The 22,741-nt window shown below is 35.7% G+C and overlaps 1 protein-coding gene across 4 annotated transcripts in view; it reads left to right on the forward strand.

Annotated features, from left to right (window-relative positions):
• Window positions 1-22,741, forward strand: part of LOC149692079 (neuronal acetylcholine receptor subunit alpha-7-like) — a 78,231-nt gene that overhangs the window by 53,031 nt on the left and 2,459 nt on the right. The window contains exons 2-9 of one of the 4 annotated variants that reach the window (XM_089867744.1): window positions 6,938-7,077; window positions 11,846-11,890; window positions 12,496-12,540; window positions 14,537-14,646; window positions 14,994-15,250; window positions 15,447-15,641; window positions 17,493-17,579; window positions 22,560-22,669. In XM_089867744.1, the coding sequence (XP_089723870.1) occupies window positions 6,938-7,077; window positions 11,846-11,890; window positions 12,496-12,540; window positions 14,537-14,646; window positions 14,994-15,250; window positions 15,447-15,641; window positions 17,493-17,579; window positions 22,560-22,669 (989 nt within the window). Of the gene's footprint in view, window positions 1-6,937; window positions 7,078-11,845; window positions 11,891-12,495; window positions 12,541-14,536; window positions 14,647-14,993; window positions 15,251-15,446; window positions 15,642-17,492; window positions 17,580-18,257; window positions 18,345-22,559; window positions 22,670-22,741 lie in introns of all 4 variants that reach the window. The other 3 variants (XM_089867742.1, XM_089867743.1, XM_089867741.1) reach the window with 3 other exon arrangements.

The raw sequence follows: 22,741 nt of genomic DNA on the forward strand, positions 1-22,741 counted from the left end.
AAAAAAGCCGCTTTATTTCGTTCGCCCATATAGCCGGGGAAACTGAAGCGAATCCCCAGGCCGGGTCAATAAATATGAAAGTTACGCCGCCTCGCGAGAGATCGGGACATCTGCCGGGATTGGCCACGTACTTTCAGCTTCGAGAGGGTATCTCTTAAACTTGTCTTCTCTTCTACCTATTGTCCTTTTTCCATCCTAGCTAAAGACGGATACAGGGATGAACTACCAGGTTAATACCGTCCGCCTTTTTCGGCAATGATAGGCGCTGCCTATACAAAACGCAACTACTCTTTTCCCACCAGCCCCGCGTTCTATCCGCTCAACAGTCAGAGCGTGGTTGAGAAAAGAATGGCACAATATTTTAGGCTAAAAAGTTTAATTAAGATGATTTCCCTTGTAGGCTCGTAGGGCCTAATCAAATCTTTGGGTAATTTTATAATATCCTTGAGTAAAAATCGTCGCCATCATGGGTGTTGGTCCTCAACCATCTGGCCAACCAATTTCGCTGGCTACCCACGAAGAAATATGGAGAGACTCTGGAAGAAGGGAAAAAGAAAAAGTGAGAGTTGGGGATGAGGGAGAAAGAGTGAGAGAGGAAGAAAAGGTCTCTATCTGGACTCTGGAAGACTGGAGTATTTTCCATTTCTCTTCAGGTGCTCGCTTGGCATCGTACGCTTGGCAACGTTACGTTTTAGCGCAGCTTTTTCTTCCATCACCCCTATACTCTTTCTCTCGCACCTTGGGTATAGAGTCTGGGGTTTCTCTCGGGCTCGGCGACGTGCGAGAAATTGCGAATCAATAATCTGGCCAGCGATATCCTTATGAAAGCGAGATCACTACTCGAAATAAAGTGCCAACACCCTGGACGGACGGAGGAGCGAGCTCGTGCAGCCAACTTGAGCCTCCCTCCTCACTTCGAGCTGCTTTTGGGGGGCTCAGAGCTGCCAGAAGAATTGGGGTTGGATTTATTGACTGACGGTTTTCTTATATTGGAGTATTGACCCTATTTCGTTGGGCACCAAGCGAGCGGTCATTTTCAATGATACGTTTTTAGGAGGGCTTTGGGGCCATTTGACGGAAAGTGTTAGAAACTTTGGAAGAAAATGGACCTGGGGTTTTTTCCTCACTTAAAAATAGACCTATGGGAACCTAAATGGATTTATACCTTAAGTCATAACCAGCCATTTTTTACGCTTGAAGGAATATTACCTTGAATACCTTATTTTAGATTTGTAATTTAAAATATTTGGTTCAACAGACTGCATGAGAATGGAATGATTAACTAATGGATTTCTAACCCAGAGTTTTTAACCCTAGATAGAAGTCATTTCAATATTATAATATATCCTCTATACCCAAAATTGAAAAATTACTCGCGAGAATTGGTTTCAATAACATATATATACATTTCAAATGAAAAAAAAAATATTCTTCGATTTTTTCCCAAAATCTTTATTTTTTGATTCGCAATGAAAGTTGAGGAAAATTGAATTATTTTTATGGTAATATGTTTCCCGTCTGGCCAATTTTTCTTCTAATGTTTTTAATACATTGTTCCAAAGTGTTTGGCAGTGTCGACGAAATGACGTAACGGCTGCTAAATTTATACCGAAATATATATATAATAGAAAATATTTGCGATTGAAAAATAGAAGTATACGGCGTTCACCAAAAATACCAAAAAAATGTAAAATAAAATTTAAAGGAATATATATAAAAATAGGGAGACCGTAAGAGGGTAGGTACATTGCCATCTGAATACTTTTCTCTACAAATCATTTCTGCTTCGCCAAGTTCGGACTAGCCGAAACTTTTTTTTTATTCTATACTATAAGGGAAAAGACAGGGATGACAAAATATATATTATATTCCGATCAGTGAAGCTCATATTTTGATATCCAAGCGCTTTTAGATATATTTCATTTCTAACCCCTTTTTTTGCATATTGGGTAGAAGAAAATCATTCTTGGAATATATAAAACTTTTATTCAAAGTTCCCCGAAGTTAGAACATCGCTGAAACAAAAATTTACTCAGTGTGGAAACGTCTTTAGTTTATTTAAAAACGTTTGCTGAACCTTCTTTTCTGAATTTCATAAAGATAAAAGCTTTTTTTCTGATTTTAAATTAACAAACGTTTAATCTTGATATATATTGAAATAGAAGTAATTTTTAAAATTTTAAAAGGTTTTTCGTGAAATTAATTCACTTTTTTTATGTTGTTTAAACTTTGGTTGATATTGATTGTCTTTTAATAATAATAATGAAGTTTGTGGGAAGCCAACTTACAGGCTGAAATTTTCCTGTGTATTTCCTATGGGCGCCTGTAGAAGTGTTTACCCGCATTACACCAATGCAACATCTATGCCTTCAAATGACAAAAACTCCGTTTATCAAGTTTAGAAACAGAAATGAATGAATGAAATATGGCCTAAATTTAAATAACAATACCTCTTAATGATGGTAAAGATCCATTTAGACGTGATAATAAACACAATGTAGTGTATTCTAGTTTTCGCGGTTTATAAAAGTCCCATTTCTTTTTTCCTTGTGTTTTGCTCTAATTTCATATCGTTAACTGATAGGGCAAAACTTCGCCTTGATTTCAAAACAGCAATTAATCATTTTGTCTCTTATACAGGCTACTGTAGGTTGTGTATTTAATTTAACTAACGCTAAAAGGTGGCAGACTGCAGCAGTGGGGGCCTTGGCGCTTGCTTAGTAACACGTGTTTTAAAATATTATCAGGAGTTGTCGGGCGCCGAACGCTACCGCCGCGGTTTAACCAAACTCAAAAAGGAGAAAAGAATAATTAAATCGCCGAGCCCTTTGAACATAAACTTCCGAAAAGTCGAATATACGAGACTGGGTGGGAAATAAGGGAGTAGTTCAACATTTTGATAAATATATCGTCGCTCCTGCATGGAGGAGTGAGCCCGGGTGCTCTATGAGAAGCAAAATCGCGAGAGCTAATGAAAAGTATTATGGGCGATGAATCGTACTTCATTAATCAAGCCTCTAGCTTTCATTGAGCCGTCCGTCCCAAAGGCCTTGGAAGTGCACTTACCTCTCTCTTTCTCCCCTATCCTTTTTACCGCCATTAAGGCTCGAGATATCACACCCACGTCTTTCCTCTAGTAATCATTAAGGCTACGAAAATTATGCCTCGTGACTTCAATGGCGGGAATCTTTTTTGGCGGTAAATCTTGGTGTGGCCCGCGCTTTTTCCTAGATTCATTCTCTAATTATAATTAAACCCCATTATAAATTGCGGACATAATTGCTCGCCTTTAGTCAGGCCGGGAAATTCGGGACTATTTTGACGATAGCTTTATAGTAATAGTATATAATTTTGCTCTTTCTCTCTCTAACGTCTCGGAAACGGATTGTACGTCGGGTTATTACGCGAGAGAATGGGAGCTCTGTCTAGAATCCACGTTGAATTGGCGTATACGCAATACGCTTCAGTACAGGATAGGACGCGACGATATCCGACGCGATAAGTGCCTGTTAGTGTGGTAATTGTTAAAGGGCGTTACGATTAGATATCTGAAGAGTTGATCTATGAATCGAATATCGCCTGTTTTGAATTACATTTTCAATATAGGATGTAATTAAGTTTCGGTAATCTAAGAAGGCTTAGCCATTATGAAACAGAAGAATGTGACGTTTTGAAATTGTCTAGTATTTCATGGTCCTAGTCTGGAATAGTTTTCAATTGACTTAAAAGTTAGTGCGGCAACAAAACTGAACAGACACATTGGTTTTTGTAAAATACGAGACCACTTTTGAGTCTTGACCCGAGCGCCATTTGGTAATCTCTTATTCAGTAAATCTGTTTTCAATTGCCGAGCCTCAGTGTTTGTCACCCACTTTTTCGAAAAGAGAATAGATTATATATGCAAAGAAAAACAAAAGCGAAACACATTCATTGCAAATAAAAGAGAGTCAAGGAAGTAGAGAGAGTGAAAGAGAGAAATCTCCGTTGTTTCGTTTTCTATCGAGCTTGTCCATGCAATGCAATTGAAACGAAGTTAGTCAGGAAATTAAATCCAGAAGCGTAAAAGCGACGCCTTTGTTCCTTTTTTTCTTCCATGCCTACTTTCTCTCGCTCTCGCTAAGCCAAGCAAAGTGTGCACGCGCTGTGTCCTCTCTCACTCTTCTTTATTCCTATTCATAAAAGGTCGCGGACGAAAAGTTTTGGCAAAAGGTTTTCGGGGAAACCTTACACTCGCGGGAATTTTCGCTTCTCTCTCTCCTTTAGGGGTATATACTACTAGTGCAATGTAGTATGTTTTCTGGAAATGCTTTTCTACTAAAGCGCCTAGCTATCTATTGTTTCTCCAGGAATTACACGACTCATTAAAACAAGCGGATTGGGTAAGGAGCCAGCCCGAATACAGTGTTACGCTAGCTAGCAGAATGAGAATGAAATTTCTCGACCCCTTACTAGTGCGTACCATTTTGTTCCCCGTTTCCTAATTCATCCAATCTTGGATATCCTAACCAGCATCTCTCTCCTAGAGAGAGTAGACAGTGTTGGGCATCAGTACAGATAGAAATGTCCTTTTCAAATAGCGGGAAATGAAATGGGGTTGGTCAAGTGATAATGCTACATTTTGACGAAGCAAGATTAAAGACGAGTTGAAGAAATTTCTCGCTTTAGAACTTTACCTCCGAACTTCTCGAATGTACTTGTTGACGTTTGGAAGGAGTAACAATTAGAATATGGGTGTAAATTATAGTGTAAAGCTACGGTTCTCCTCTTTGGAAATTAGCCAGTATAATTGGTATCCTCTCGGTCTAATGGTTGTAAACAAACTCTTAGTTTAGCCACTTCCTCCATTTTTAACATTTTTGCTGGCTTTCAAGACGAAAGGGCGGTCAAATTATTAATTTTATCCCAGCAAGCTCTCTCTCTCACTCTCTTTCCAACCGAATATTATTAAGATAGACGCGAAATCGTGGCCCGTTTGACATTTGAGTTAAATCTCTGGTCCTTTTGTCCCCGGACGCCGCGTACCATTACTACAATTACGATTTTGCTCGTTAAACAAGACCCTGGAATCGGTGCCTAGTTTCTCTCTCGCTCTCTCTTGGCTACGTTTAAGCGCATTTTTTCTTCTTCCCCCTTTAAAAGGAGAAATGGTGTAGTCCGCGCCCTATTATGGAAACAGTGAGAGAGAGAGAGAGAGAGAATCGTGTGTCCTAAATGTTTAATCACTTTGTCGATAACGAAAGCAGAATTGGGTTTTGTTCCTTTTCATTAATCTTTATTAATGATGTATTTTTGGGCCCGCGCGCTTTTTCCCGTTTTCTAGCGCGCCTAGTGATACCGGAACGTCGACTCAATCTCCATTGGATAGATCTTGTTTAGTATACGAAATCCGAACTAAACTAACAGTAAATTCAATCCCTTTTTCATTTACTTTCCATTATTCAATCGGTTGCTTATCTATTTAAAAGCTATACTTCCGAAATTGGAACGGAAATGAAACCAAGGCGCAATTGTGACAATACTATTTGTAAAACTAAATCTAATAAAAGAAAATTTATAGCTAGTGGAATAGCACCTAAATATTCCTTACCGTTCATTTTAAAATTTATACTCATTCTGTTTTTCAACGTCTTGGTGAGATAGATACAAGAAGTTAGATCATTGAGTGAAAGGCGAAGCTAAAAATCTAAAAATAAATAGTGAACCCTTTTGACTTCTTCTATAAATAGTTTTCTCTTAATTCAATCAAATATGAAAATTTCTGATAAACAACCTTTCAAAACATCAGCTTATCAGATTAAAGATAAAGGTTTTACTTTATAAATTCCAGAAACCTGAATCTTATACTAAGGGAAGTATTATTATATAAATAAACTTCAAGACTTCAAGCTCTATAGCATAAAATTGGGGATCGTCCAAAGCTTAAAAGAATATAACTTAAATTTTCTCAAAGTGCCCGAAAGGATATTAGCTTTTTTACGCGTAAAAGGCACTTTTTGGTATTTGTTTTAAAGACTGCTCGCTAGCCAAAACCATTCCATCATATACATACACTTTCGTATACGGTTTATGTATGCGCGAAAGAGGTTTGTCTTTATTTAACAGCAAAAATACGGTATCTTTTAATACACCAGTCTATATCGGTTACGTCGTTTTTGCTCTAATCTTTCTTTATCTCGCGGCTGCTCTTCTTACGCCATCATACTCCAACTAAAGATGAGCGCACAAGAGGGTCTTGCGTTTTAGCTGGGCAAGCTAGAACAAAGCGGAAATTTCGAATTGAGAGGAGAGATAAGAGATAGAGAGAGTGAGAGAGAGAGAGAGAGAGAGAGAGAGAGAGCGAAAGTAAGATCTTGGTGCGTGGACGTTTTTACCATGTTATTGCTCCTTCACCATAAGAGTTAGACGCTAAGACGTTTTCGCGACCCCGACTCATATGAGGGATGTCTCTTCCGGAATAGTTTCAACTTTGTTCTCACTATAATGGTACCACGCGCTTGAAATGGACAGAAATTGTAGTCGAATTTTCTTTTCTTTTTTTCTGCTGATCTTATTCGCTATAAGAATGTTAAGAACAGTATAGCAGGCGGAAATTTGGGAATGACATCTCTCGGCACAGAAAGTTTTGCATTTTAGAATTTTTAAAAGAAGAGTGTAAAAATAGTTTAAATATTTCACTTCTAGGTATTTTTTAAAGGTAATGTAACTCTATCGCCAGGCTCCAGTATCTCACACAAAGGTACAAAGTTTTGCCATACCTTACTCCTTTATCTTAGGCTCTTAGTACTTTGGCGCTAAAGAGTGAATTGTTGTGGGGTTATATTCCTTTTAAAAAATTATAATGTATCGTGACAGTTAAATAATATTTAATTATATCGAATTTCGAAACGATTTATTTACAATTCGTATTTCTTTCTATTTTCTTCTTCCTCTTGTTCAGATTCCTATCAAGGTCCAAACGAAAAAAGACTCCTCAACGACTTACTCGGCAACTACAATGTCCTAGAAAGACCAGTGGCGAACGAATCAGAACCACTCATACTCAGCTTCGGTTTAACATTACAACAAATCATCGACGTGGTAAGTCCACTATCAAAAACACTTAGTTATTCTCATATTATCCGCGAAAAAGAGAACGTAGAATGGAGATAAGAAAAGTGTTTCTCAATATCGAATCAACACTAAAACAGTTATTTGCAACTTTAGAGAGAGAGAAAAAACCAAAATTTTTAATTTAGATGCCTCAATTTGCACTTAAAATGATTTCCTTCCTTAATTATATAATGTTAAATTATGTCTCATCTAAGGATGCAAATGACTATGTACAAAAGACACTATATCCGGGTTTCCTTATCATCTACCTACACTCACCTTAATTACTAAAACCTCGTTTGGCCTAAAAATAGAGAGAAACTAATATACTTTAGAAAATAAATATACACACTATCTCGTGGAAAAATTGCTCGCCCTAAAGTTCTCAACCTCAGTTATGCAACGCACCTTTTGGTGAGGGAGATAAGCGTGTAGCAAACCTCCTTTAAAATTACTCTTTTGTTAAGGAAGAGCCTCTTTTAAGCACACAGAGAGCGGTGGGTGTTGTATAAAAGGCTAGAGTTTGTGACAAGCTAATTTGGTAAATAATTAACCCTTTTCGCCCGCTCGCTCGCGGGAACCGTCCGGGGTTTTATACCTGATTAATGGGAAACCGATACTCTAAAGCTCACGGAAAACTAGTTTACGATCCGCCACCAAAAACCGGATGAGCCCGAGACTACCCATTGTCCGAGCGTCTAAAAAATTACCGTAAAAATGATGCCATAGCAACCACCCCCTAAACGATCAGTTATCGCCTGCTTTACTCACCGCCCAACCAGTATTCGAGGGGATGTATACTTGAAAACCAAAATAACTGGGCACAATACACACGCGTGCTTCTACGCGCCTAGGTTCAATCAGTGCTGTGAAATTTCGAATTATCCAGATATACAGGGTTTTCCAAAATGGGTTGTGGGACCAAAGTGTAGTTGGTTCTATGGGAAATAAATTTTGAGTCGAAATTGTAACTTCTATGGCAATTTGCCCTAAAATCCACCGTTAATGAGTTATAATTAATGTATTTTACTTATGACCCCTTAGCATTGTCTTTCATTTTCTTACTTAAATTTTAGAGGTTATCCGTGAAATACTATAATCATAACTTGGAAACCCTGGCCCGTATATCAAAACCTGAATAACAGAGATACTAACCCTGAGTGTATACCCCCTTGGTCATATCCTAAACGTATTTTGCAAGTCAATTGAAGAGAGACGAGTCGAGGGTTTTACTATAGAAGAGGAAATTCATTCTTTTTTATCTTTCTCCTATATGCCCGGGGCCTGGCCGAGTTAATTTAAACAGATTGAGTTTTAAATACCTCTTAAAAAGGGACTCCCTCCCTTCGCGCTGATTTTTAGGGATTTTTTTCTTTTTTTTTTGTTTCGTGAAAGGGTAAGTTATATTGTGACGTAGGGCTTTCTTTGATTACTGATTGGATAATCCGTCATATTTTTTTTTGTTGAATAACAAGCTAGGGGATGTGAGGATATTGTAATTCAAAACTGTTGATAGTAAAATTTGATCCCTTTTTCTGATTAGATAGATTTAATTATAGATTAGGATGGTTTTAAATTGCTAATTATCGTAATTGAGCAGTGATATATTATGAATATATTCAAGACAAATTATTAAGTATAGAAAAAGATATGGGATGATGATAGCCCAAGCTTTTTGCGAGTATATTTATTTACGAATAATGAATTCAGAAATATTTCAACTTAAATTCTTAAAATTTTCAAAGTTGTTTTATGTATTGGTAAATGTCCAAGCTCATCTAAACACAGCTTGGTCTAAATTCGATTTTCGCTTTTATTTATAGACCAAACTTTGCCTAGAGAAACATCCGGATTTAGGGAGTGGGAAAAGGATGAACAAAAACAAAAGTTAGGCCTAGTCCCAGATCAAAATTCGAGGAACAAAAACCCCCAAGGGAGCCTTGTATTGGACCTTATTTCGTTTGTTTTTTTGCTCGCGCTTTTCCTAGAGTTTAGGCAAAAATTCAAATTGAAATCAGTTCCATCTGGTCGTTTTCCATCCGAATCGATCCCTTTAGTACGCCCCCTCCCCCTTTCTACGTTATTTTTTTGTTTGTTAGTAAAGAAGAATTTGGGCAACTTTTTTTTTTGCCTGGCAGCAGACGTCCTGTTTGTTTTTCGGGTTTTCTTAATCCTTTTTCGGAAGCTAAGCCCGCAGGACTTTTTAGGATGTTTTTTTTTATATTTTTCTAGAGTTGGTTTTATACAGAATAGAGGGAAAAACCCTTCTTTAGTCAATTGAGTGTTTTGGGAGCTTAAAATCGAATATAAATTTACCGTCTTTGACCTCAAGGGAGTGTTAAATGCGTGCGGCTTAACCGTGAATAGCTAAGCTATTTGGGTGGATTGGTTAACCCTTAAACTCGACATTGTGGGCCTTTGATAGGATAGAAATAACTCAGCGTTAGTTGTAGGTTGTACTCTTTATTTTAATAAGGCTTGTGAAAGATGAGATGATTTGACTAACTTTCTTCCCTTTCATAAAACAAAGCCGTGGAGGATGTAGTTAACAAATATATTATAAACAGAGAGAATTAATGAAAGAGGAATCTAGATTATTCCATGTTTTTCTAAACCAAACTGTGCCAGTCTTATTTCGTGAATACCAATGGAGTCCCTGAAATTTTAGCTACCCTTTAAAGCCAGTGTTTCTACTCCCATTCCTCTATACAGAGTCAAGTTACAATAGCAAACTCGCTGAAATCGGAAGATTCCCCATCCGAAATAGTTTCTAAATTAGTTTGGAGAAGTCGAGAAAGTTTGGTTCAAAAGTATACTAACCTTGTTGAGATAAGTTATGACTATCTAGCCAAATGTTCTATCTTTCCCGCGCTATCAAAGAACGTAGTTACGTATGATTGAATGATATCGAACGTTGTTTTCTAAGCGACGCTACAGCTGCTTGAATCTTGCGTTGCGATATTTTGGACTACCTATATATGACGGGTAGAAAAAAAAACTAGAAATGTTTTGGGGGGAAAAAGTAAGGCTCGGATATTTGGCCGAAAACGACGAGGAGAAATGAGCCTTCTCTGAAAGCATCTGGAGTGGCCCATTTTTCGATGGCTTATACCGCTTATAGTTGCCTTTTAGGGGTTCCCCTAAGATCCAAGAATCTGCTCTTCTTATTTTTTTTATCCCTCTTACTTTCGGCAGGCCCTTGATACGTTTTGGCTATAAATCGTCTGCAGGGTGCCTAAAAAGCCAAAGCAAATTGACCGGTCTTCTTTTCTTATTCGTTTTTTTTTTCTTCCCCGCTAAGCCTTTGCTCGGAATTTTTTATTTGTCTCTTTGGGCTCTCTTTTAGTATACTATAAAAAAGATTAATAGAAACGTTTCTTTAATTTTATGCGCGCGCAATTGTACCATGCGGAATGATTGGATTTTCCGCGTTGCCATGGAGATAGGATAAATATGCGGGGGAGAGATATTCTCCTCATACGAGAAATATTAGCTTATGATGTAATCATTTCGCGTTGTGTATTTAGAGTGGGATGGAGATGAAAGGCCTTTATAATGTCAAAAGTTAATTTTGCTTGAAGTAACGAACCTCTGTATCAAAGGCTTCAAGGTCGATTGTCAAAGTTGTTTTACAAACAGGGTGTTTCTGATAAGTCTGGCATAAATTAAAGGGTATGTTAACCACCTTTGAGTCAAACTGAAAGGATAATGTCAAAGGTCATGTAGTCTACAAGATTTGGTCACTTAAACAAGGATAAAAACGTTATAGAAGTGTACTATAAAATGGATAAAAGCGTGCTTAAGTTAATTTGATTTGTTTTGGGTAAATTTTTGAGAACCCATATCTCCGTAACTAAATGTTGTAGACTACTCATTCTTTGACCTTTTCCATTCAGTTTAACCCAAAGAAGACACCCTTTAATTTATGGCTATACACTCTGTACATATCTGAATATTTAATGAAAATTGGATATATTTCGAATTTAAAAAGACACTTTGTATTTTTACTTCCGGTTATCAATTTCTTTTAATACGCATTCGTTGTGGTTTTTTTGCTATATACCCACTGATGGAGCTAGGAATAAATAACGGTAGCTTTCTCATTTCCTAACTTCCTTTAGGCCCATGCAGCGCAGGAAACATATTTAAACGGTTGACCGCCATGTCTGAATCGTAAATTTTTCTGCAATTTTTGAAAGCGAAATGGCTATTTTTCCCCATTAAGGTTTTTTAAATGATTTTCTCGTGCCCCAAAAAATAGAATAAACGCTTGACTCTTATAGCCACCTCACTCGAAAACCATTATGTCCAAATGTTCCATAGCCTACCACCATATTTTATATAGGAATATATATATAAAGCCATTTCAATGGCCATTAAATATATAGTTAGAAATCTCAGTTACTTGATGCACTTTGATAAGCGTCCACCTACCTTTATAGAGCGAGCGAGTTCATTTTTGAACCAATTTTTTTGCGCGTTTGAGAAGATTATATCCTTTTTTTTGGTAATAAACGGTAGGCGAAGAACATATTAATACTTTTAATAAAGAGAGAATGAACAGGTTCATTTTTGTCTATTTCTTGATTAATAATTAATCTCAACGTTTGTTTCTCAATTTAAGAAATTTAGTTAAATTGTAATATTTTCTTTGCCAATAATGTTTAAAAATAGAGGTGCGACGTTGATCTGGAGAGTTAGTGGTTGGTGATGATATTTCAGGTTTTCGTCAGAGTTTTTTATATTCTTTTCATAGGATGAAAAAAATCAAATCGTAACATCCAACCTTTGGTTAAACCTGGTAAGTTATCAAAGCATCCGAGAACGAGTTTGTGCTTTGAAAAAACGTATTAAATCGGTTATATATAAATGTAATTAATTTTTTATTTAGAAACCAATATATATATACCAAGCCAGTCGTTGTTTCTATATATATATATACATTACCGAGCCGAGTTTTTTTGGCTTTTTATATACTAAATTATTAATTTTTTTCAATCCCTTTTTTTCCCCCAAAATACCTCCACCCTCTTACGCCAAAATATTAGGGTTAAGAGTATTTGCCCCCCAATGTTATCTTCACGTTTTAAGTGTTAATGAGAACTAGCCTTCAATGTTTGTCGAAATTGATTTATTTTTTTTTAATTATTATTTTTAATTTAAAATAATTATAACATTATGATGACGGAATTACGAAACTTTGCACTTACTCTGCTAATACGGTATGCGAAATGTTTATCATGAAAAGTTTAACCAAATGACCATAAAACCAACCTCTTTTATTCTTTATTTAAGAAAGGATGAACGTGTATAACCACGTCTAAACCAAAGTTAATTATTTTAATTTGGCTCCTTTAAGATTTTATTTTCTTCAACAAATTTTTTTCCCTGTTTTCTCTCTTATAGGACGAAAAGAATCAGCTTTTAGTAACAAATATCTGGTTAAAATTGGTAAGTCTTAAAAAGCTAATACCCTACCTAACGATAGAGGATAAAGTCTAGTTGGAAAATTTTTTGCACGAACTAAACACGGTAAAAAACTAAACTCGCGAACTAAAAAAACTCCTTCATACAAAAATCTGAACCTTTTTACGTACCAAACAATATATACTTTTGTTACTAAATATCATCGAATCAAATAATCATAATCGTGATTTCTTCCAAACAAAAAAAAAACGAAACTAAACTCGTAACTAAAACTAAACGCAGTCTAAACTAAAACTAAAACCGCAAACTAAACCGATATCTAATCGCTTAACGAGTCGAGTAACGTTGGAGTTTCAACTGCATTTATCCTCTAAAAAAATGCCAAATTATATTATACTATATCTTTTATACGTGGAAACTAATTTTTGAAGCATGCTAATTGACCAAAATTTATATTAATTCCAAATTTAATGGAATTTTAATAAATAAAATATTTTAAATTTTTTAAACGTCATATGATCGATCTGCCCGTTTTAAATTTTTTTGGTTTTTTTTTAATTCAGATTCAATTGTTTTTGTCTTTATTCATACTACAGTAATTAAAATAATTGATGAAATTACGAGACATATGACATTTAAAATAAATTATATATATATAAATATATTCTTGATTATTTTTAAATCAAGAAAAAAATTTAAATTTTAACAAAAAACAATGAAAAACTATTTCACCGTTTTGCATGTTTATCTTCTATATATTTCTTCTATTAACGTTTCCGTCATTAAATTTTAAGCCCATCGATAAATTGGTTTAAAACTGTGTAAGAAAAAAAAATAATAATTCGCACGCGTTAACAACGTTTTTAAAATTGGCCAACAAACACTTTTGTTTAATTTTAAATAGATATAGATGAAAAAAAATCGGAATTTTAAACTTTTTGACATAATTCGTACTAACATCTAAACGAAAAAGGCTTACCAAGGAAAATTATTCAAAACTATACTAGTATTCGCGTTAACCAGATAATTATACGAATTTATTATGAAAATAAGGAACAAAGAAAAGCGAAACCAGGGCGATTATAAAATGATAATAGGAGCGAAATCCATATTTTATTTGTAAATTCATCAAATAGATCAATTTTTCCCCCCATTTTTTCACCAATCCATCTCCTTATCTCTTCTCAAAAATCCTATTTAAATTTTTGCCGCTTGCTACGTGTATTTCTTTCGATGGTATGAGGTGGAATTTCACCCTTGAATGACATCATGTGACTTTGTCTTGCGAAGATTTAAGAATTTTGTAATTTTTTTTTTTTTGGAGTACATTTTTGAAGGCACGTGTTAGATTATTGTAAATTTGTTAGTCGCATGTTTTGTTATAATATTATATATAAAATATTGAAGTTGAAAAAGGCTTTACCTTTGAGATATTTCAGCTTCAAAATTTTGTAATTTTTCTTAATAAACTTCTTAATAAAAAAAATATCGAAATTCAACCAAACGAATTGGAGCGGAAGAGAATTATGAGCCAGTGAGAGAGAGGTTTTGTAACTAATATCAATCAAAATTTAAAGCGTAGAACAATTATCTCTTAGCTTTTATAAGTAAAGAGATAAGTACTTTTTCCCTTTCAAATCCACTCGAGAATAGCTTGAAAGCTTCATTTGGTATTCGACTGAAAATGATCCCTATTCGTTAAAACGTACCCTCATTAAGCAAAGTGCACTTTACAAGACTAGACGCTCTCGTAACGAGAATTCTCAGAAACCATTTTTTTAAAAACCGAATCAGATCCCATTGATAGGGTCCGAAAAGCTTTCGCTTTAATAAACGTCATTCGTAGGCGAGTTACGTTTTAAATTCAGTTGACGTAATTACATCGAGACAAAATAACCATTATGAAATTAAGAATTAGGCTTAGCGCGACTCGAATAAATGGTCTCTTCCGCTCCAAACATAAGTAGAGGCGTTCGAATAGAGGAAGATATTGACCTCGCTTTACGTGGCATTTTTCCAGGAGTGGGTTGATGTCAATTTGCGCTGGAATCCCAGCGATTACGGCGGAGTCAAAGATCTTCGGATTCCGCCCAACAGAATATGGAAACCCGATGTCCTCATGTACAATAGGTGAGTTTTCGAAACGGTCTCTTCCCAGCAGCTCCATCTTAACAATCTTACGCGCCCTGGACAATTTCTGGCTTATATCGAGCGAACAATGGCTTTAATAACTCGGTTTAATCGGCGAAGCATATACTACGATAGGTCTGTTAGGCTTGAATAAGGGTATCGTGTCTCTATATATTCAAATAGGGTATTACCGTCGCCTCCTACTCTCTAGTCTCTAGCGGAATATTCCCTTAAATTGGCCCTTTTCCTATAACGTAAGCTGACCAGCTATGTCGTAAAATTTGACTAAGCCTGGTGCGCAAATTAGGAGCCCTTGACTAAAATGATGATTGGATGTCTCGTTTTAGTGCCGACGAAAGATTCGACGGCACCTATCCCACGAACGTCGTAGTGAGAAGCAACGGAAGTTGTTCTTATATCCCACCGGGGATTTTCAAGAGTACCTGCAAAATAGATATCACCTGGTTTCCGTTCGACGACCAGATGTGCGAGATGAAGTTTGGCTCGTGGACATATGACGGCCTACAACTCGACCTCCGCCTTTCCGGTGAAGAGGGGGGAGATTTGAGCACTTACGTCCACAACGGCGAATGGCATCTCATGGGTAAATAATCTTAACAATCAACCCTTTCTTCCAGATCATCATCATTGTGCTTTGTTCAAACATTTATACTCGGCTATAGACTCTTTTAGTCATCGTAACCTTGAATGGGGTTCTCAAGGACATAACAGGCTTATAGAAGGTCCATCATTATATGATACTAAGAGAAGACCTTTCTCTTTTTGTCTTTCGGTAACAGAGGTTCCAGGACATCGAAATGTCCATCTCTACTCTTGTTGTCCGGAGCCTTACGTAGACATAACTTTTACCATCCACATAAGGCGTCGGACCCTATACTACGGCTTCAACCTCATTATCCCTTGCGTTCTTATTTCGTCTATGACTTTGCTCGGCTTCACACTACCGCCCGACTCTGGCGAAAAACTCACTTTAGGTAAGACTGCCCGTCTTAATTCCTTTAACCAGTACGAATTTTCTGTCCCCTTCGACCCGCGGACTTTCTTTCCACATCCCCTATTTCGGAATTTTAATTTCCCCGAGCCAAATAGTTTTCTTTAGCTCAGTCGCGTCCTGGCCATCCCGTTTTTATTCAAAGTAGTGTGCGCCCGGAATCCGTATAAGCGTGAGATCGAATATTCCTTCTTTGTTTAACAAAAAGTCCGGAAAAATTGAGTTAACAGTTCATTGATCAAACTCTTTTATCTAAACGAAAACTCCCCGGGAAAAAGGGAGAAAGTAGAGAAATTCGCGGGAAAAAACAGCTTTCATAAGCACAAAATTAAAAGCGGCAGAGTGCTTGAATGTTTTTTCTTTTTTTTCTCTCTCTCAAAGAGAAGGTTTAGAATATTCTATCAACCAGTTCAGTGACGGTCTCTGCGGGGTTTATGTCAACCCTTAGGCATTGTTCATCACTTTGAACTGATTAAAGAGCTACGTAACAAGCATCGAAAAGGTCTATTTTTAAAAGCGAGAGGTAGCTAAACCTTTTACAGTGCAAACTTTCAAAGATTTTTTTTTAACTGAACGCCAGCTATAATGTATATCTTTTAATGAGAGACCCTTGTTCTGTCAATTCGAACGTGAATTTCGCTTCGTTGACGATTAATTTTATATAAAAAGACAACAATCTGAACGAAGCCCATTGGGTTAAAATCAGTGTTTTTTCAAAGTAAAGTGACGGCTGTCTCAAAAGAGGGAATATAAAAGTTAATTACTTTATAGTTTTATGATAAATTGCGTCTTTTGCTGATCTAATATATATGTAAACTATTTTTCCAACTGTTTTCTCTATGAGAACCTCGCGCTGGTAAATTTAACAAGGTATTGATCGAGTAAAATTGACGGCGCAAATGGACTAAGGGGTCGATTTGACGCTAATTAAAATATTCAAATCAGATTTCGAGATGGATGCAGTCTGAAATTTTCCCGGGTATTCCCTCGAAAATTGAATCAACGCGTCCGCCCCGCATCTTCTCCCGTTTGTTATATTCTTCGTCGTTGAATTTTTTTCCCTCTGTTTCTCCCAATTTCCTCCAAACGCGATTCGCTTCATTACGCGACCAGAGACAGAATAATTACGATAAGAAAAAAAAATTGTTATTAAATTTTTCTTCTTGGTAATCTGTCTTGTTAAAAATAACTGGTTACGATATTACTGCAGGGATGTTCCCAATTTTAATATTAAAACTAATAATAATAATGTGATAAAAAGGTAGGAAGTCGAATGCAGATTCCATCATGACATAATGTAAGGTTAAATGCAGTGGTATGTTTAGGGTAATATCGAAAATGTTCTTTGATAGAAGAAAATTAGATGCAATTAATAATATTTTTGCGATTTACGGTATTCAAAGCATGGTTGTGTGTTTAACAGTGTTTCGTTTTATTGTAACCAAGATGATGTACCGTAACATTGAACAATTCCAAACAAACAACAAGAAAACAAAAACTACCCTATAGATAAATTAATCATATAGGGTGAGAAGCTATTTTACTTCGGTTCAGAATATCCCTAGATCTTTCTAGCAGTTTGAATCTGACAGGTTCAGAATGAACAATAGCTCCTCAAATTCAATTGACAAAATTTACGGTGCATCTTCTAGGGTTAAAATACAGCTTTCCTTTCTCCAGTGACCACTGTGTCACTCGACTCTATCAGGGGGTAAGTTACTTTGGAACTCCAACTCATAGACCACCGGGGTTTCTGGATGAAACTCTACCACACAAAGATGGTTAAATTGTTATTGTTTAAGTGTTGACTCGATTGATGTGGATCTTTCCTCAGGTGTGACTATCTTGCTTTCGTTGACTGTCTTTATGCTCCAACTGGCCGAGGCCATGCCTCCTACGTCCGACGCCGTCTCCATCATAGGTGGGACATCCTCGGACACAAAAAAACAATGCAAAAATACAAAAACAAAACACAAATAGTAGACCCTCTCTATTTCTCCAAAAAACCAAAAGCAAAGATCTTAACACTATTTTGCACAGTTATAAGAAATACCGACAACACCATCACGAGACACTGTTTTAATCCATTTCCCCCTTTATATATATCGAACGTTTTTTGGTTATTTTTGGTTTTTATTTTGGAAACTCGTTGTGCTTATTTTTTCGTTTTTTCCAAATCGAGTGTATAAAAATCGTGTATAATTCGAGAGATCGAATCATCTCCAGGTTAAGTTTACCCTGGAATTTTTATTATTATGATTATTATAATTATTATTATATGATTATCGTTATTACGATTATATAGCCAGCACCGATCGACACACATTCGGTTATACCGTATACTTTGTGCATGTTGTGGTCTATGGTTCTCGAATTAAATCCCGAACAAAAAACCCTGATAAGCAAGCCCCACCTACCCCCAAAACCCCATCGGCTCGAACGAGTTTGTTTTATTATTGGCCATGCGAGCTGTTTATTATATATTTGATTATGATTATGGGCAATTATCGGTTTTAGCGCCGCGTCTTCACGATTTTCTATCGTCAAAAATAAACAAATAAGCTGTAGCTTTAAGCAACCCGCTGGTTGTTATTTGCAGGTGTCACCATTCTCCTGTCTCTGTCTGTCTTTCAACTGATGGTTACGGATACATTGCCTCCTACCTCAGATACATTCTCGATTATAGGTGCGAATCGTTAAAGCAAAGAAATATATAAGAATTAATTCAAAATGAATGAACAAAATTCCGAATTATACGATCTATTTAAAATTTCTTTTTCTTTAGAACTGACACTCCTACATGCTCAATATGTTGTAAATACAAATAATAGTTGGGGATTATTATAAAGCCGCATCTTACTGGATTAATGTAATTATAATAAATATTAGGTTAATTAATTTAAGCTAATTATTAAATATTTTGACATCGATAATGTTGTAGGTGAATTATTGCCCAGTCTCAAAATTTTTGGTCTAAAATCTCGGGTTATTTCGTCATTCACGTTATTTTGCGAGTTTTTTAACTATAACGAGTAACTAGCTTTTTTAACACTGACGTTAACTCCCCCCCTTCTTTTTGCCGCAATGTATTGAGCGTGTAGGTGTAGTCTAAATCAACCACTAAATTCAGGAATTTTTTAAATCCATATTTTAATTATTTTTCTTAAGTAATAAATTAATATAATTTAACCTTTTTTAAAATTTCCAATTGACAAATTTTTATCATTTTTTGCGGCTTTTATGCAGATTAATTTTTCTTATGATTCAATATAATCTAATTTTTACGATTTCTTATTCATTTTTGCCCTCGCGGTGACAACGGCAATTAAAAATTACTCATTTCTTTATATCAAGTTATTTTTTTGTCGCGGCATGACGTTATATTACTTTAGCAAATATTTTTACGAATCGGAACTTCGCGGAACACTTTGTCGAAGAAAAAAAGAAACCGTGTAATTTACTGCCATTTTTTTCGCGATCTTATAATAACCGTTAATTGTTATTAACAGGTCAGTGCATGTATGATTCATTTTAAGGCTTTAGTGTTGTATAAAATATTTGTCTTAGCTTAGACTAATTTTCTTTTCACGTAAAAAATGATGATCGAAATTGAACTTCGTAAAGAAAAAACAGGTTTTCGTGTAGGGTCACCCGCATGTTATTAGGCCAAGGGTTACGAATGCGGTTCGTGGTTTTGCGTACTTATAGTAGGTCAGACTTCAAAGATGATACGAGTTACGTGAAAATTGGTCAAAAAATTTATTCGTTACGTGTTTACAGTCAAGGAACTCCTTGCTAAGCGAATTTTAGAATTGGTTTAATTGTTAAACGTGAGCTAATTCCCTAATCTAAAGAGGAACCTACGAGAATTCTTGTTGAATCATGCAAATTTATAGGTAATAGTTTTGACGACGTTTGAACTCTGTAAATTGGTGGTCAGTTTACCAAAGGGGATTTGGAATCTATATCTATCTTTGCTTTTATGTTTTCATATACTGTGGCCGGAAGATAGTAGGCCAATATTTTGAAGTTTAATTTTGAATCACTCGGATCAGTTGATACTTCGCAATTAGGTTAGTTAAATAATCGATTGACCGATTTTGACGTAACTGCTCTCATTTTAAAGTTTACCACAACCGCAATTGTCCAAAACCACGTTTCAGCCACCCTTGATAAGGAAAATTGCCGGAAACAAATATGTTCCCATGGTTAAACCATATTTCGGACCATGTTAACGCATGTAAGGGTTGTCGCTTTAGGCATACACATTAAGTTAAGTGACTCAATTGTTGTGTTTCGCTAACTTTAATGCATGTACCGTGTATTCCTCTCTAAAATATATGGTTAGCATGATCTGTGGTTGAGATTATAATTTAAATGGAACAGATATATACGTGATTAAGTAAAGACGTGTGCCCCTTCACTTTATACCATCTCGTATTGAATCCTATTCCCCCAAAATCTTCGAACGTATATTAAAATCAAGGTATATCGGTTAAGTTTTTGTATACAATGACGCAAATTCCTCCGCCTTTCGTTAACGTTGCAAATGGGGAATTAAGCTTGATATGATGACGTTAATTATTACACTGGTGTGTTATTATTTTTTTATTTTGTTATATTGGTTGTCACCGAAAAGCATGATGGTTACTTTTCTTTCGTTCTTTTTATTATTTAATTTTTAATTTATTGGCACTCGAGCACTTTTTTATATTCGTTTTAATTTCGCTCTTGATTTGAATTTTTCTTTCCATGTTTTGCGTTTAATTTGTAGGCCACCCGTCATTATTTAACAGGCATACTTCGACCTAACAAGCTCTAACGAAACTCAAGATGGCGTCAAATATAGACGCCATCTTATAGAACATTGGAACAATATTTCTTCTTTAAATTCCAATATTATTGTTTATTTTCTCCGATTTTGCAGTGTTGCAGACGTTACCCTACTACCAAACCACCTTAATTATTTTAAAACCTCGGTAACCAATTGAGCCTTGTTGTGATTTATTAGGGGTCAATGTAACGGGTCACTTCTGACCATTTTGCGGGGGCGTACCCTCATCTGTATGCTCGGGAGCAAATATAATTGATTTACGAGGGATTAGCAAGAATTGGACCGTATACCCCATCCTTTAACATCGTGAGAGCTTGTTTGGTTAAGCTGCAGGCTTATATAGTATGAGGCCCATGTTAATTTCCGTAGAAGTAGCATTATGTTTTTTTATTTTAATTTGTAGACAAAAATCCAAGACTTAAGCGATAAGCACCTACTGTTTTTTTTCTTGTCTTCAAATCCCCATTCTCATCCGCAAGAACGAGCTTTTTGATTAATTCGGATGTAAAATTAAACCAAGGCTTAAGGTTGAAAGAAACTTGTCCACGTAATATTAGGTGGTTTTTATTTTAATTTTAGTTTTTCTTCAACAAAAGAGCTAACGTTTTTGTTTAAAGGGTCTTGAAAGTATAAAGCTTTTATTTCGAAGACGCCCTGCGCGGTTTAGTAGTTTGGGGATTACCTAGGATAGCTTAGCGTTTTCTCATACTGGTGGGATTATATTCACCAAAAAATGTTCGTGAGGTTTAGCCAGCTTTACAGTCTTCTTTTTACCTCGGATTTATACCTAAACTGAAAACTTACCTGAAAAACATTTTTCTTTTACCTCAATTTAGTTAAGGCTAGAATAGAAGGAATAAAAGTGTTTTTATTCTTTGCCTTTTTAAAAGAAAAGATTTAGTCGTCTGTCTTAATAATCTATTGTCCGTGGGAAAACGAGGCTATTAAATTAAAATTAAGCTTTACGTTAGTGTTTTGTCGTTTACGAGTGTACCACCATTAAAATCGCGTCCCTAATATTTCTCCAGTTAATGTCAAGTAAAATAAAGAGAGGGGGGGAAAGAAAAAGGTATTACCATTTTCTTTTTTCTCCTTCTTTTCCATGACAGTTTCTTTGAATTTTTATACAAAAATGTTTCTTTTTGCGTTTCAAAATTACTCTTTTTAGTTCTATTTCGGTCCCAAGTATTAGACGATGACAGGGTAATCCGACTCTTTAATGACACACGAAGTTTTTTTTCTTGTCTTTAAAAAAAATTGTTTCAGTATCTTCCTTGAGTTTCTTCACCGAATATTTTCAAATTTTCAAAGGAGTTAGATAGAACTCTTAATAGTAAGATTTAAAGGTGCGAATGACTTAAAGAAAAAGTACATTATAACGCTGGAACTCATCGGAAGCTAAGGCATCATCATTTGAGAATATTTTTAAGGAAATTAATTCCTGTTGAAGACTAATCGGAGTTTTCAATACTTTCAATGCGTTTTATATTATGTTAGACTGTTTTAAGTGTAGAGTAAAGTGCGAGTGACTTTTATTATATAGTTATTAACCGGAACCTTGCTCCAGACTTGGTACAAGTCTCGTGGACCATTAAGAAGTTTTAAAAGTGCGTGCATCCAATATAAATGATAAAAGTAAAGTGAACTTAGTTGACCCTATACCCTTCTTCCGCTGGTTTATGTCCCCTTTAATTTCCCACGTGTTATATAGAAATAAAAAGGCGCCAACTCTCTCTACTGGGTAATTATAATTTCGTACTAAATGTCATTGAAGTCTCGTAATGGGTCTTGAAAAGTTAACTTCCTTAGATTGATGATTACACTCCTCTTCATCTTCCCTTCTTTTTTTTTTCTTCTTGCAAGCTATCTTTTAAGCAAGCAACTATCGCGTCTAATGAGTCTGGTTTTTTGAAAGTTATTTTTTAACTTGACAACTCTTGTCTTGTCGCCCAAGTCTTGGATTTTTTAACATTTTTAGTTTATTTTGTTTTATTTTTATTTTATTTTTTCTTATCGTTTTCTAAGAGAATTTTATGGGAATTAACTGTTTTTCCGGGTGTCTTACAGGAACGTATTTTGCTTGTATCATGATTATGGTAGCCTTTTCTGTTGTTATGACGGTGGTGGTGCTCAACTATCATCATAGGAACTCGGACACTCACGAAATGCCAACATTCGTAAGTCCGATACCATTTATTTTGCTTGTTTTATGTTTTTCAATTTTATGTTGAAAATGTATTAGCGGTTTT

Source organism: Phalangium opilio, unplaced genomic scaffold, assembly GCF_054372755.1.
Source record: "Phalangium opilio isolate 3A_F unplaced genomic scaffold, DU_Popi_V2 ptg000024l_1, whole genome shotgun sequence".
NCBI lineage: Eukaryota > Metazoa > Arthropoda > Arachnida > Opiliones > Phalangiidae > Phalangium > Phalangium opilio.